At 37.7% G+C, this 15,974-nt stretch overlaps 2 protein-coding genes across 2 annotated transcripts; one reads left to right on the top strand and one right to left on the bottom strand.

Annotated features, from left to right (window-relative positions):
• Positions 1–401: 401 nt before the first annotated feature.
• On the bottom strand, positions 402–3,752 carry LOC135641767 (anthranilate synthase beta subunit 2, chloroplastic-like). Its single transcript, XM_065157469.1, has 8 exons — positions 3,581–3,752; positions 3,331–3,494; positions 2,996–3,066; positions 2,870–2,907; positions 2,686–2,796; positions 2,509–2,608; positions 2,039–2,174; positions 402–808 (listed from the first exon to the last, which is right to left on the bottom strand). The coding sequence occupies exons 1-8, from the start codon at positions 3,714–3,716 to the stop codon at positions 701–703; spliced, it is 864 nt and encodes a 287-aa protein (XP_065013541.1). The 5' UTR covers positions 3,717–3,752; the 3' UTR covers positions 402–700.
• Positions 3,753–9,823: 6,071 nt separating this feature from the next.
• Positions 9,824–15,610, top strand: LOC135640108 (65-kDa microtubule-associated protein 7-like). Its single transcript, XM_065154245.1, has 11 exons — positions 9,824–10,152; positions 10,755–10,958; positions 12,038–12,274; positions 13,483–13,698; positions 13,770–13,925; positions 14,005–14,164; positions 14,264–14,415; positions 14,550–14,637; positions 14,737–14,810; positions 14,910–14,984; positions 15,060–15,610. Exons 1-11 carry the CDS (start codon positions 10,093–10,095, stop codon positions 15,384–15,386), a joined length of 1,749 nt encoding a protein of 582 aa, XP_065010317.1. The 5' UTR covers positions 9,824–10,092; the 3' UTR covers positions 15,387–15,610.
• Positions 15,611–15,974: the final 364 nt, after the last annotated feature.

The following is a 15,974-nucleotide window of genomic DNA, read 5'->3' on the forward strand; positions in this document are numbered from 1 at the left end:
GTGTTCTCCAAAGAAGTCATGGTGAAAGGTACTCAATCAGCAGCAGCAATAGGCAACCTCAGGCACACAGTCTCTCTGAAACCATGGTGAACATATGTTGCTGCCTGCCTTGCCTTCATCTTAGCAGATGTAACTGAGAACACATGTCTACACATGCATGTATATCATCAAACAAAAGAAGAGAAAAGAAAACTGTGATGATTGATGGTAGGAGAGGAACCCTTATGTTTGTGCCAGTAACTGCAATTGACACACATGATTAGGGTGTGACCCCTATGAGATCTCCCTCGTCGACCATCCATGAAATCTCTGGTCCAGCCACAGGTAACACAGCAGGAAACCAAACAACAGGCGGCAGTAGGATAATTGTTCCCGACAACAATCCTACTTCACTGAATATGTGACGGAAGAGGTTCCTTGATTGGTCTATTTAATGTAATAACCCTGCAGATTTACTAACAGCATTCCCTTCATCCATAACATGATTCCGAAAACAGCCAAGACGATGCGAATGGAATCCTGAAAGTTGTAACAGAGATATCCTGTCCTCGGATGGAGGACCACGGTTCGAGATCAAGCTATTATCATGACAATCTTCGTCGACCACAAAGCAAAAAACACATTATTTATTTTACTGAGTTCGACAGGTTTTACTTCTTTCATCACCTGATCAACAAACAGCATCTGGAGACCTAATTTTTCATGACTTGGAATTTTGTGCTTCCAGTTTCCCAGTAAGTTTGATAAAGTTATGCACCATTATTTTACCTTCGGTCGTTATGATACTCTCCGGATGGAACTGCACCCCCTGCGACTCAGAACCAAAGAACAACAAGTTTAGCTGCTATACGAATATGCGATATACAATACACCATGCAGCATAGCTCTTAATCCACATGCAAACCTGATGCACATGAGAACAAGCTCAAATTCATGCACAGATGTGAACTGGGTACCTTGTGCTACTGGATATGTGGACGGCAAAAAAGAGCAAAAATTCATGTAAAAGACAAGTGTGATCAGTTAGGATGGTTCTACTAATGTTAATCTCAGTGGTCTGCCATTGAATTGTTGCCATGATTACAGAAAAAAATTCCTTCGCTATCTCAGTGATAACACATTAGATAAATCATCTGAAAATAGAGTGATGAGAGAATGCTTACTTCGGTTTCTGTTACTTGTCAAATAATTAAAGGACATCTGAACTAACTTGTCAAATAAGCATTCAAAAAGGATAGAGAAGTTCCATAGTAGAGTTCTAAGAAAATCAAACTCGAAGAGGAAATACATTGATATGCCTGTATCGAGTTGTCCCTGAATCACATTGGAAAGATGAAATAGACAATGTTCCCTTTTTTTATGAGTGGACTAACTCATGACAACAAGAATCATCTGCCGACACTTATTAGAGGTCTAATCTAATTCACTACTCAGAAAAGAATAAATGTGAGATAGTTTTGACCATACCACCAGTATGTTGTTCCTCTGTGTTTTATTGACATGGTTAACCAGGGTCTCCGTGACCATCCTTGAGAACTGAAAGTGGCAGTTTAGAATTGACTGTTCAAGTTTCGCTGCCTGATTCAGAATGTGAATAGAAGAAAAGAAAATGGAAATATTCGGATGGTATATGGGTAGGTCACAAGCTCTAAGCAGGGAGAGATGACCTGGTGAATAGAAAAATAGTGTTCACTATCAGACATAAATTCATTTAGGCAAATAATGAAGATCAGTATATATATTTGATTCCTTCTACGAAGAATTAGTCGTGACGAAAGCTGACTTCATTTTTCATGAACAGTAGATTTGTTATTGGAACATAGAACATAATTTGTTTTGGATGAATAGTCAATATGGACGAGCTCTCCTCTTCCATCCAATGATCTGACAGAAAAAGTTCGCAACTTGAAACCTTTATAGTCTATTTTGTTGTTTCAATGAGAAGTTTCCACAAGTCAGCTGTCAACAGATTCAAGCACATTAAATATCAAAAGAAAGAAACCCAGTAATGACAAAGATAAAAGACTAGCTGACACACCTGAATATGTGTATACTTTTTGTGTCGAGCAGCCATAATTTGTCCATCTTCAGTCCATGCCGTAATATCAAGAACATTATTAGGAAAGCTATCTTTGTCAATCACAAGACTATGATATCTACCAGCAGTGAATGGGCTGCAAAAGAACAGTGAAAATGACAATATGTTTGCTTATAAAATTGAAGATGCTGATAAAAAAAATATGTTGATCTCGTTCATTGGGAGATAAGGGAAGAGTTGAACAAGTCTTGTTGAAGTTTTCTTTGCGTTGAAACACGGTTATGTTTTCTTATCACATTTTCTGGGTTTCAGGGTCAGACCTTACTTTCCTTTATTAACATTTTGAAATGCAACACACAACATCGTCTAGCACAAAATTAATCAAGTTACATGAACAATGCAGAAACTACCAAGTAAAAATCATTTAGCAACAGAGAACAAGGATACATCAAAAGGCATACAGATCTTACTTGGGCAAGCCGCAGAATAATGTATCATCAAGTTCTTCATCATAGTAAACAAGTGAGCTTTTCCCGTGCACCACACCAGAAGGAGAACGAACAATCTTTCCTGTAAGATCAATGCTCTTATTAAAGTGTCTATATAAGTAACAACTCATTACATTGATGCACCTGCAACATTCATACCTCCAAAAGCCTCTCCTATGCACTGCAAGCCCATACAAACTCCAAATAGTGGTACAGAGGGACCGAGTTCCAGAACAGTTTGCAAGGATATACCCGAATCTTGCGGTGTACCTTTAGAAGCAACAATTCAAGATCAACATTTTGGGGCATAATTGAAGTAAGACGATCATTGCAGAGAGCTCACCAGGCCCTGGGGAAATAAGTATTCCTCGCGGACATTTCCTAAAACAAAATTATTGCCTGCTTGGTCAGTTAAATAGTTTAAGGGATTGCTTGAACAGGTGAAACGAAAAGGACAAGATCAACTTACTCCTTGACCTCTCCCACAGTGATTTCGTCATTGCGGTAAACCTCAAAATCTACTCCAAGCTCTCCAATATACTTCAGTTTCAAATGGCAATAAATTAGGGAATTTATTTTTTGTTGCATTAAAGGAACTATCAATCTGTCTAATTATGCATAAGTAGATCAACCCATAATAATCACAGTCGAGAACTCGTCTTCTAAAGATGCCAAGCAAACAGAATCGCAGCAATTCAACCAAACAATCACATTCCGACGAGCAGAATCAAACGCACATCGAGAACCACAAGATCCACGGCATCGGTCAATCCATCCCTTGTCGTTCTGGTTACAGGAAATTACCTGGCATAGATTATAGGTGAAGCTATCATAGTTATCGATCACAACGATCGGCCTCGCGTCCTGCGTCTTGTTCTTGCCATCAGCAATCCCGGCGCCCATCGCCAAGCACCCTCTCGAAATCATCGAGCTTCCCCTCTGTACCATCCTGGCCCAATTCCCAGCCGCTGAAACCTCACAAAGGCAGCAACTTTCAAGAATAAATCAAGGAAAACGAACGGAAATAGGGGAAGAGAAGGATTTCGGGTCGCACGCGGATCGCCGCCGCCGAAGGAAGCGAAGGTGGTGCATACTGCAGAGATAGGGCGAGGCCGGGGTAGAGCCCCTGAGCGGCGGCCGTGTGTTGGGGTAAGGGAAAGGTTGGGGAGGAGGGGGAGGCGAGAAGCCATTCGTCAAAGCCAAGAGAGAGAGAGAGAGAGAGAGCGAGAGAGAGAGAGAGAGAGGGGCACTTCAAGCGCTGTACTGTCGTGTCGAATGAAACGATGAAGACAGGAATCTTCCTACATGAGGTGTGCTGGCAGGCTATGATTCGTAAACGCTGTGGGTTCCGTTATTTTGGAACGTAATTGGACCAATGGAAGCCTGAGGTATGGCTTCGCTTTCTTCTTTCTTCTTCTGGGGGGTGTGTTGTCGGCGCCGTCAGGCTGCAGTCAAAGAGATTTTACGCCAATAAAGAACGTTAGATTTGGTATACCGATGAACAAAAGTTCGCCCACAGATTCGTCGTCGTAGAAAGTGGTTTTAACGTTTCAGTGCTTGGGAAGACCGTATACGTAAGCTCTTGATTGACTCTCTGCTGTATGAGTCTTCGTAACATCTAAATCTTAAGACCCTCATAATTAATGCATTGAGCGATCAAGAAAAGAACACTAAGAATCCATTTGGTGTATCCTATCCTTCGCGAGCAGTGGTATTACGAGACCACCACCACTACTACTGCGACGCCCCCGCGGAAACCGGGAAGCGAGACCTGCTGATCTCTGCGCATGGAGCGCACCTCCAGAAAGGAGCTGTCTCCGAAGAAGAACCACAGCGAGCGAGGGAGACTGAGGGGGTGTGGGGAGAGGAGGATCCATCATCGTCCTCCCACCTCCCACTTCCTCTTCCTTTCGATCTTCTCCCTTTCTCTTCTTTTGGCCCCCACCTCCCACTGCCTCTTTCTTCCCATCTTCTCCTGCCTCCTCTTCTCCGTCTCCGACAAAAGATAATTATGAAAACATGAATATTATTATTGGTTGATTTGTATTACATGACCGTACACTTATGTAGATGTTAATGATAAGATAAAGGATATGCTAAAATCTTCTATGATATCAATAAATAAATATATCTAGATATGATTTGGTATTTATTATTTGATATTAATAATCTATATGATCTCGATAGATATGATTTGATTGCCTAATATACTCTGATACCTTGCAATATGAGTAAGAGAAGATGAGGTTTTGATAGAGATTTTATGAGAATATCAATCAATTAATGAAATAGACATTCATATATCTTCAGTTGATATTTCATTGGTAGACGAAATGATGATCAATAGCTATTTTCTTCGTTTGGAAATACAAAATTAGATTTACATGTAAATATGTAACACCAATATTATCACAATATATAACTGATGAAGATTTTAATTATATATATATATATATATATATATATATATATATATATATATTTCAAACAAAAGTGAAATTATCTTGATTACTAGCCCAATTTGCGTCCGATAAGATATATAAATTTAGAGATCGGTCATGATGAATATGTAATCCATAATACAAAGTATTCTTCAAATATCATAGTAATAGTTTTGTAGTAGCTCAATGTATTTCTCTAGGATTATGCATAAACCTCACAAGTTTATTTACAAAATGAAGTATCTAAATGTGTAAGAGATTGATATTTTAAAGCTCAAATAACACTTCGATATTGAGTGACATATATATAAAAAGATTTATCCAAGTAAAAGATATTAAAGTAGACAATAAAATTTATACTCCTTTAGCATTTTGAAAATGTGTACTCTTTTTGGTCAATAAGTCTCTAATGTATTTATGTCGATGAAGAAAATTTCCTTTTGAACATTGAATACCTCAACACACAAGAAATAATGAAAGTCATAAAAAATATTTTACAGTGAACTTGTGTGAGAGTGCATATAAGAATTGATCGGTAAGGAATATATTATTGCTTATGATAATGAGATTATTAATATATATAAGAAAAAATATCGTGTGACATCGCAAGAATAAATGAATAATGATATATCATATTTAGAGCTGATAAAATCCTAAGATACGAAAAATTATTATTTATATTCATAATACAATATTTCGAGTGTTTACTTGAGTCTATATACTACTTTGTAGTCGATAGACGTAAGATAAGCATGTTACATCAATAAATCTAGAGGTTGTTACATAAATATCTTTTCGTTGAGTATTATATGAAGAGATATTATTCACATTAAGTTGATGAAGCCTCCAACCATGATTAATAGCTAAGGAAATGCCCACTTGCACTTTAGTTGGTTTAACAACCAGATGAAATATTGTATGATAATCAATTCTAGAATGTTGGTGAAATCTTTTGGCCACAAGTCTATGTCACTCTAAAATCTCATTTTCTATGGTGTTGGTGAAATCCTTTAACCACAAGTCTGTATCACTCTAAAGTCACATTTGACTTTCGTTTAATATGAAAAACTCATTTAGATCCTATTATACTCTAAGATGCTCAAAAGGAATTATATCCCAGTGGTTAGTTTTTAAATCCCAAGTTTAATCAAACAATTTATTTTCTTGTTTTTCTCATACAATTAGTCATAAATTTTAGTGTAACTTATTCACAGTTCATCTTTTCTTTGTGGACCAGATGTCAGCTAATAATTTCATAATTATGTTTTCCTTAGCAAAAGATTGATTGTGTTCTCTGAGTGGCATCTTATAAATGTTGCTTCTGTTTGGGATTACATGTTTATTGGAGAAATTCTCTTGTAATTTCATCTAAGGCCTTGATTTCTTGTATTTGTTGATCTCTTTTGAGCTAAGTACCTATGAAAACTAAGTGCTGATTTTTTTCTGAGATATCAAATTTTTATCATATGTCAGATGATTCAGAATCTAACTGTTACTGCCACTGATATAGTAAAAAGCATCTACCCAAATGCTTGTTCTTGACCTTTTCTTTCTTATTTTGAAAGGATAAAACTTAGTTATTTTGACCTTAGATTTGTTGTGACTTAAGCCTTGTGGTTGGGATGCACCTAACATAACCTTTTTGCTCGATTGATCGATCATATATTGCTATAACTACAAGTTATAATTCATCTGTTAATCATCTTCAGATCATCATCCTTTTCGACAAGTCGAAGAACCAAGTTTCTACCAATAATCATAACAAGTTGTTGCTCAAGTTGGCAGTTCCAGAGCTGCTTGAGACCTTTTTAACCAAAGCCTGATTTATCATTCATCAACGTTTTGATCGATCCTTTCAAACTCGAAGGTTGTCTCTGGATTCCCCTATCAGACTGTCCTTGACATGATCAGGAAAAGAAAACCAAGCCATAAATCCTCATCTCAAATCACTAAATTGAATTCGATCGAACAGTAGATATCAAGGTCATAATTGTTTGTTCATGCTGTCTTCCACTCAGCACTACAAGCCATATATGTTGTATTTGGAGGCCATGCTTGACAGGGACAAGAATGAGGCCTCACAACTAAAAATTGGTTGTGAACTATCAATCACTGAAGTACTTATCAAGCATAAGGATGGAGGCTTTGCACACTCAACTTCAAAATATTTCATGTTTGAGGCATATCTTTCTGTGGTTTTTGGGGCTATTCCCAGGATGGGGCTTGGCAACTAATGATTGTTAGGGCACTGTCAATCACTGCCTGCCCTGACAAGGATGAGGATGGAACATTGTAACCAATGATGTCTATTAACTACCCATCAGAGTTTCTCTTGCTAATTTTGATGATTTCCTAAATGTCTTTGCCAGGGAAGCTGAATGGTTCCATGGATTTATGACTTTTAAGAACAAGCAACCTCAATCTATAGGACATGGCTTTTATTACATGGGTGGATGCTTGGGAGGGCAAGAAAACAACTTATGTTAGACATGGAGTCCACCACAATTATGTTCAGCTTCTGTGAGGGCAGCTTCCAATGTTAATGAGCAGAGCAAAGTATGCTATGAAAGGATGCTCAAACTGTAAGAAGAGATCCAAAAAATCCTATGATTTAGGGACAAACAAAGGTTCCTCGATGAGTCATTCAGTGGTAGTAGAATTTTCTCCCCTTGTTGGCAACCACTTCTGCAGAGGTTACACAAAGCAGCAGCTGGTAGCAGCATTGACCACCCCTTTGCCGCAAGTGTAATTGATGCATATGATATACATCAAGATCCGAAAATATGTCTTAATGGATAAGATAATGGAATCATTAACCATGCAGCTTGACTCTATAAAGTATGATGGTCTGAGGAGGATCAATGTACATGACTTCAAATTTCTGGACTCTTGCAAGCAGAAACAGTTTTTGTAATTTGGACTCTACTGTGATTGAAGTTTCAATGTCATCGACTCAAATTATGCTAACAGGTAAGTTGTAGCCCATTTCCCATGGCAGGAGCTGGAAAGTAGCTTTTTAGCTGTCTCTAAGACTCGAATGATGCAACAAAGGCTAACTAGTTTGCTTGTTGAATAGCTAATTATTTGGAAGAAAAAACTGGGTAGACATCTTGAAGTATCTGACAATGGTTAATGTGTATCAACCTGAGAAAAATCAATCCAAAAAAGATTGTACAGAAAACTTTGATACATCCGGTTAAAGATTTTGGTAGGCGCATTTAAACCAGGCTAAAGGAAGCACAAGTCTATCCAATGGGAGAACCCTGACATTAGTCTTATCAGTCTTAAAGATGTAGAAGAAGCACAGTGGTAAAAGTTAGCAATGTGTAATGAAGGTTCTTGTCCTGAACATACAGTCGGGCATTCATTTGAATTCCATGATGACAAAGAAAAAAGACTACATATATGTTGGAAAATTGAAGAAGGTTGGATATTAATTACTTGACAGGGTTGTTGGATGGTCAATTGTTCCTTCTGTCAGACTGCTTTCCAGCTTCCCTATACTGTCCTGGATGGATTCAGAAGCTGATGGCAAGTCAAATCTCCATTCCTCATCTTTCCTTGTGTATGTATGTAAGCTTATGGACTGGATATTGAAGTTGTGGATGGCAAACAAGAACCTACCATCTACATGAATGCTCTCTTTTGTACAGTAAATCATGCACCCAAGTAGTCTTTGTCCATCAAGGTTGCTGGTGTTTTGAGATGCTTGTGGACCTCCAGTTGGTGCCATAAAGATTAGTTCATGTATGGGATTCAAGACCAAATCTTATTCTAATAAAAGTACTATTGACTTTTTCTTTGACTCTTTGTTTTTTGTTGGGAAGTAGCTGTTCACGTCTGTTGCACTGGAGAGTAACTCACACAATATCAGTATCTTCATGGTTGCACTGTGATGGGTTTAGACAATGGTCCCAATTTGACATTGATGTTAAACGTAAGACAATGAAGTTAATTAATTGGTAAATGTGTCAATTTTTGGTGGAGGAACTTATATTTGTCCAGTGGACAGAAGGTTCATGAGAAGTTGGTGCACTATCAATTGTTTCCTTCCCTCCACTGCAGCTCAAGTGTTTGACTTCAAGATGAAGATGCAGATGCAGATGCTATATATCAACCTAGAGCCAAGAGTCCACTAAATATGAACCCAGCAACCAGATTGACTACTGGGTTCATAGCATCTTTCCATGGTAGCATTTGGTTGTGTAATAATCACCCATCAAATAACTGATGGCAGAAAGATTCTCATGTGCAAATCTGACAGGAAGACATCACTGTGTCTTTGTGGCAGCTTCTGCCAGACAGACTCTTCCCAACTCCTGCAGGAGGGAAGCCCACATCATTCATCAGATCCTCTGCCTTCCACCAACAATATATAAGATGAAAAGTACCACTTCGGTAGGATCCAAGAATGGCCCCCCCCCTTTCTCCTTGTTTTGTCTGTAGTTGCACTGCATAATATTCTCCTGCTTATAATTCATTTACCTTCCTCACACACATCAGTTCTTGCATTGAGCACCAAAAAAGCATCACCTCACGAAATGAATATGATGAAAAGTGTCTGCTTCTCGTTTTGTCTGTAGCTGCACAATTTACTTCACCATCATTCACCAGTCTCAGCGTTCTTGAATTAAACACCAGAAAGCATTACCCAAATAAATGACAAGTACAACATTAAATTTAACACTGACCACTCATCTCATCTCTCCTTGCTCTGTCTGTATCTGCATTACATATGATTTACATCTTTATTATTTTTCACTTTTATTTTCTAGAATTTCTCATATCTGATATTGTTTTCCAAAGAAGAAAATGACTTGACCTCTCTGCTTTGCTTAAATATCTCTCAAGTCTCGCATGCTTTTGTAGTATCTCTAATTCACAAAGCCCAAAAAGTTCTCTTTTTTTCTTCTACTCTGTAGCACTACATCATCTTCTACTCATACCTCTCTTCTCAATCTCTTGAACTCTACTCCTCCAAAAATCCTAGTCCCGTCCCAACACAGGGAGGTAAAATGGCGAAGACCATGTCCTCTTGCACCTAAGAAGCAGCTTGTGCTCATCTTTTATACCGAGAAAGAGGAGGGAAGTTGGCAGTGGATAAAGAAGGTGGCGGCAGGCGGAAATGGCAAGGTTGGGAATGCAAGTGGCGTTAGGAACTAGTGCTTTGCTTCAAGAGCTTGAGGTGCAAATCTCTTTCTCTCTTTCTCTCTCTCTTTATGCATGCTTATGTTTGTTCTCTTTTTTCTTGCTTGATTTGATCACCAACGACCATGTAAAATGGGTTTTTCACTTCTACTTCTTGGATTTAATGTTAACATTTTGGGCATTTTCCACTCTGCAGATCCCTTGCTTTGTTCTTGTCCTATGTTTCTTGCTTCTTTTTCTATTTTGAGGAGATTGGGTTTTATGGTTTGTAGTTGCTAGCCAACTTTGTTAGTTTGCATTTATGTTCAGTATGCAATTGAAGGACTAAGAGTTTTCATTGTGGATATAGTACATGTACTTTGCACATGTTGAGTTTGGAAATACTGTTTTTCTTTCCTTGCAAATAAAATTAAATTTAGAGGGATAAATATGAAAACCACCATTTTAGATGGATTATATATATATATATATATATATATATATATATATATATATATATACATATACATATATATATATACATATACATATATATATACGCACACAAGTCAGTGAATGTTCACTGTGCATTAAAACGTTAGCTTCTTTTCTGGATACTGAGAAGCAATGATACTTTGTACTGTGGACTTGCGAGAGCAGCAAATATGGACTGAGATCGGAGAGAGTGAAAAGGAGAAAGACCATATGCTGGTGGAGTTGGAAAAGGAGTGCATGCAAGTGTACCGTAGGAAGGTTGATGAAGCCAGAAGCGCAAGGGCTCGCCTTCATCAATCTTTGGTCTCCAAAGAAGCAGAGGTTGCCTCTCTTATGGCCTTACTTGGTGAACAGCAGCTCCAGCTGGAGGTACTAACATTTTTTGTTGCTTGTTTTCCTACTCCGCTATATCAAATGATTATGTTTGCTTGTTTACTCCCTTTTCTGATATCCATAGATAATGGAATATGATAAGCTTTCTTGCTGACTTCTTGATACCATTTTTTTATTACCAGCTGAACTAAATTTCTAGTTATAATTTGGCCTAATGAGAAACTTATGTGGTAATAATTCATCTTGGCGTTCACATGGTTTAGATGTCACAGGGTAGCTTTCAAGAAAGAGCTTTAGAGGGAGTTGATTTGATTGGGAATTTTTCAGCAGATTTTATCCGGCAACCTCATGTTTTTGTCCAGTCTTCCCCAAGGAGAAATCAGTGAGGATATCAGATCAGCTTTGCTTAGACATGGCATAGATATCACAAAGTGGTTTGTAAGTAACATGGAATTTGTAAGGATTTTGCATGAGGCTGATAAACCGCATGTATCAATAATAATTAAGTAATAATTGAGCATTAGTAACCACATATAAAAATAATATTTGTCCATATTTATTTAAACTGTGCTGACAGTGGTTACTTATTTGATTTTCCTTCCATTATTGGATACATCTGTCGCGTATGTTATATACTTAAAGAATGTGCCTTCCGACTATGTCATTACTGAATCAGAGATGATTCTGATGCATGTCTTGAGACATTAATTCACCATTGACGACCAAAAGCAATATGTGTAATAGGAAGGTAGAGAAAGATAAGGCTAGTAGGAATGCTGGTATGCGAATTTATATTTTTCAAGAAAGATATTTAGGTAATGCATGCTTAATTTTAAGATCTGCGTTATAAGATATTCCTGTTGATGGTCTCAGCAACGCTTGGAAGTTTATTTAATTCTTTACTTGTTTTCTTCCCAAACTTCTTCATATAGCAACAAATATTTTCCAGAAAAATCGATGATTTTGTGGTCCTTTAGATCAAAAACAATTATTTTGCCTGATCAATTAGCTAACATCGGTTGATGGATTGCTGCCCTGAATTGGCTTTTTGGTATGGTGATGCATGAACTACATGCTTCACAGCTATTGGCTACTTCCATATTTTCTGTATGTAGGTGGAGAAGGCTACATCACTGAAGGGAAAACTTGCTTCAGTTAATCCGATTTTGGAAAATCTCCAAAAAAAGAAAGAAGATCGTGTCAAGCAGTTTTCTGATATATGGTCCCAGATTGAAAAGCTCAACGTAGAGATTACGGGATTTAGAGATGCTGTCACGATTGAAGAACATGATTTATCTATAAGGAAACTTACTGAATATCAAACAAAGCTACGAAGTCTCCAGAAGGAGAAGGTAGTTATTTGCTTATGCTGAAAATATTTTAAATGAATTTATACTCTCAGTGACATCCTATTTCTGTGGTTCATCTTTCAAGCTAAGACTTCGAATTAGAGGACCATGGTTGGCAATGCATTTCTTTCTAGTCCTGTACATGCGGTGTGGAGGTGATGTCAGAAAGAAATAGCAAGCACGGCATTTTTTTCTAGTCTTATATTTTTTGTAAGGAGGTGATTTTGCCACAACCCAATCCGATTGGACAGTTGACCAATTAACTTGATAAACTTAGACCACTAATCCAAAATGTTTAACCCCAGATTAATACTCCTACATCCAATATGGATTAAATTGGGATGTCATAGATGTAGCATAGAAACACCATGAAAATAGACGCAAATGCACCCACGGAGGCATAGCTTGAAATTTCATTTGCTATGTAAATCCTGAGAGATCATTTATCATTTACACTTCTGTGGTAGATAGTTTGGTTGACACATTTGCCTTTAAATTAAATTTCAAACATCCTCAAAATAATTTTTTGGCAATTTTCTTTCGTAAACCATAAATATATATATTTAAGAACAACAAAGTTCATTGGCCACCTCTTATTTCTGATAGAGTTTTTTTCTTTATGTTCTTATCCAGACATGATATTTGCAAAATCCTCATTAATAATAAATGGATATACTTAGAAGCAAAACTTGAGCATGTTCAAGTTAGTGTGTCCTGTTGGTATTCGGAGGAAAATGCAAATGAGCGTCTGAGAGGAGTTCTTTAGTGGACCTGTTAGTAGTCTATGTGAGTTGCCGCCTTGAGATGTCTTATCATTTTTTATCTTATCATGGCATTACTTAATAAAGGAGTCCCGTATTTCAGTTTCTCACTTTTGTTGCTATTTTTCCTCTGTGATCATTATCATACATGTCATCTTACTTCTATTAATGGATATTCAAAATCATGATTTTAACTCTACTTTTGATGTACAGCTAAATATTATAATTCTATGGAGCTATTTGTATAGTAATATAATTGAACTATAAGATTACTATTCCTAAAATTTCTACGCAAAATATGAGACTCGTTACAGCAAGCAATATTACTAGGCACATAAGTATCTTGTCATCAGTACATATATGCTCTGCTATGTTGCACATAATTTTATTTGTACCATTGTCATTTTGATTGCACTAGTTTGATACTGATCACAAATCTGCCGCTTCCAGTCCGATCGTCTTCATAACATCTTGGAACATGTAAATGAGGTGCATTCTCTATGTGGTGCGCTTGGAGTGGATTTCAGGAAAATAGTGTGTGAAGTGCATCCCAGTCTGCATGAGACATGTGGAGAAAAGTCCACTAATATTAGTGATACCACACTGGAAGGCCTATCTCAAGCCATCCTAAAACTAAGAACAGAAAAGAAGATACGAGTGCAGAGGGTGAGTAATATCTTGCAAACTTATTTTTAGATAATCGTTGTCGTAAGTCTGCTATCCATTATGGGCTGCAGTTGCAAGACGCAACCGCATCACTTTTAGAACTGTGGAATCTGATGGATTCATCTGAAGAAGAGAGGAGGCCTTTCGAAAAGGTGACGATCAAGTTTCGATCCCCTGAAAATGATGTAATGTGTCCTGGTGTGCTCTCACTTGAAATAATCAAGCAGGTTGGACACTTGAATAGTGTTTTCTGTTATCGATATCTTGACAACTAGTTAATCTCATCATCGTCTTTATTTTTGACAGACAGAAGCTGAGGTCAAGAGGCTTAAACAACTCAAAGTCAGTAGAATGAAAGAACTTGTTCTGAGGAAAAGGTTAGAACTAGAAGAGATATGCAGATATGCACACATTGAACCAGATTCGAGCACAGCACCAGAGAAGACCTGTGCATTGCTAGATTCTTGTATGCACTTGCTACTTCACATTTTTTGAGCCAAACTCAGCATTCTTACAGGCATCTGCTCCTCTTAACTCCTAGACCTTGATGATAATTTGTGTTCAGGTCTCGTTGATCCTTCGGAGCTTCTGACTAATATTGAGACACAAATTGAAGAAGCTAAAAAACAATCTATGACCAGGAAAGAAATCATAGATAGAGTAAACAAATGGCTCTTTGCGTGTGAGGAAGAGAATTGGCTTGAAGATTACAACAAGGTTGGCAATTCTGCATTCCTACCATTTTATAGTGTCTGCAACAATACAAGAAAATCATGATTACTTTTATCAATCATGAAGTTACAAGTATATTAATATAATGTGATCATTCTTGTTTCCTCTGCTGGGTGCAGGATTGGAACAGGTACAGCGCCGGAAGAGGCGGCCACTTGAATCTTAAACGTGCAGAGAAGGCACGGGTGATCGTCGGCAAAATTCCAGGTACTTATTATTATTTTTTTTCATTCCAGCTACTTATTGGATGACCCATACAGATGTTGTGCATTGACCATTATTAACTGCATAAAATCTTGTTTCCAGCTATCGTTGACAATCTGATGAGCAAGATCTTTATTTGGGAAGATGAGAGAAATGTGCCTTTCCTATATGATGGGGTAAGACATGTCTCTTCTATTCTTTTATGAAAGTATGGAGTGTCTAATATGAATTGTTCTCCTCAAGTTCTGAGCACGCTTTCCTATTGTTTGTTCCAGGTGCACTTGGTATCCATTCTAGAGGAATATAAAATTAATAGGCAACAAAAGGAAGAGGAAAAAAGAAGATACAGGGTAGACTTTGATTTCTTATCATTAGCACCTGCATTTTGAATTAGTTCTTGAAGATCATCTTCTTCACGATTGTAGGAACACAAAAAGTTGCGAAATCTTCTTCTCACCGAAAAGGAAGCAGCCTATGGATCCAAATCTACTCTAAAACCAAGCAATAGTTTTGACAGGAAGACAAACATGTATCTCACAAATGGATATGGCAATGGCTTCATGACTCCAATCCGACGGATTTCTGCTGGTGGTGCAACTCCTGAGCTGCTCACACCACGCTCACACTCAGCCCGATACAACAGCTACTTCAAGGAGGCAAGAAGACTGTCATCTGTTGCTGTTTCCAAGGAGGATGCAGTATCTTTGTTCGCATCGGTCGCAGGTTCGGGACCTGGGTCACCTCACACTTAACCTCAGGTTGTGTTATTTATATCGTGCTGGCTACCAGTCCATTAATGTTCACTTACATCAGTTCCTACATCTATTTCTCACAATAAGATTGGTGATTTGAGAGCAGTTCAAATGATTTGTCCCTTGTAGAGTCTACTAATTAGAATGTGGAGTTAAAGGAACTAAAATGACATGCTCTGTAGACCTCTGCTGAACTATAATTGACTTGTCTTTACTGAGATGCACCATGGAGCTCCCTTCATGCACACATGATCATTCAAATTCTCTGTTCTCTCTACAGTTCATCAACATATACTTCCACAGGGGCAGTCATCAGGCAGAAGCCAAATTTGAGCTCTCATGGCCTCTCTAAAATATGTAATTTTTTGAATTCTTTTTATCTATCTTTCATCAACTGGAGGATATTGGCGGCATTGGAGAGTGGTAGCTGTTTTTCTATACATGTGATTGTTCTAGCAGCAACCTTGGTTTTAAGGAATCAATCACCTTTATTATCTGTACTGATTAATGCTACATTAAAGTAGAAATAAAAAGGTACTCCGAGATTAAGCAAAGATAGAGTCGCAATTTTGTTGTTGTCACTGACAG

This window comes from Musa acuminata, chromosome BXJ3-6 (genome assembly GCF_036884655.1).
Source record: "Musa acuminata AAA Group cultivar baxijiao chromosome BXJ3-6, Cavendish_Baxijiao_AAA, whole genome shotgun sequence".
NCBI lineage: Eukaryota > Viridiplantae > Streptophyta > Magnoliopsida > Zingiberales > Musaceae > Musa > Musa acuminata.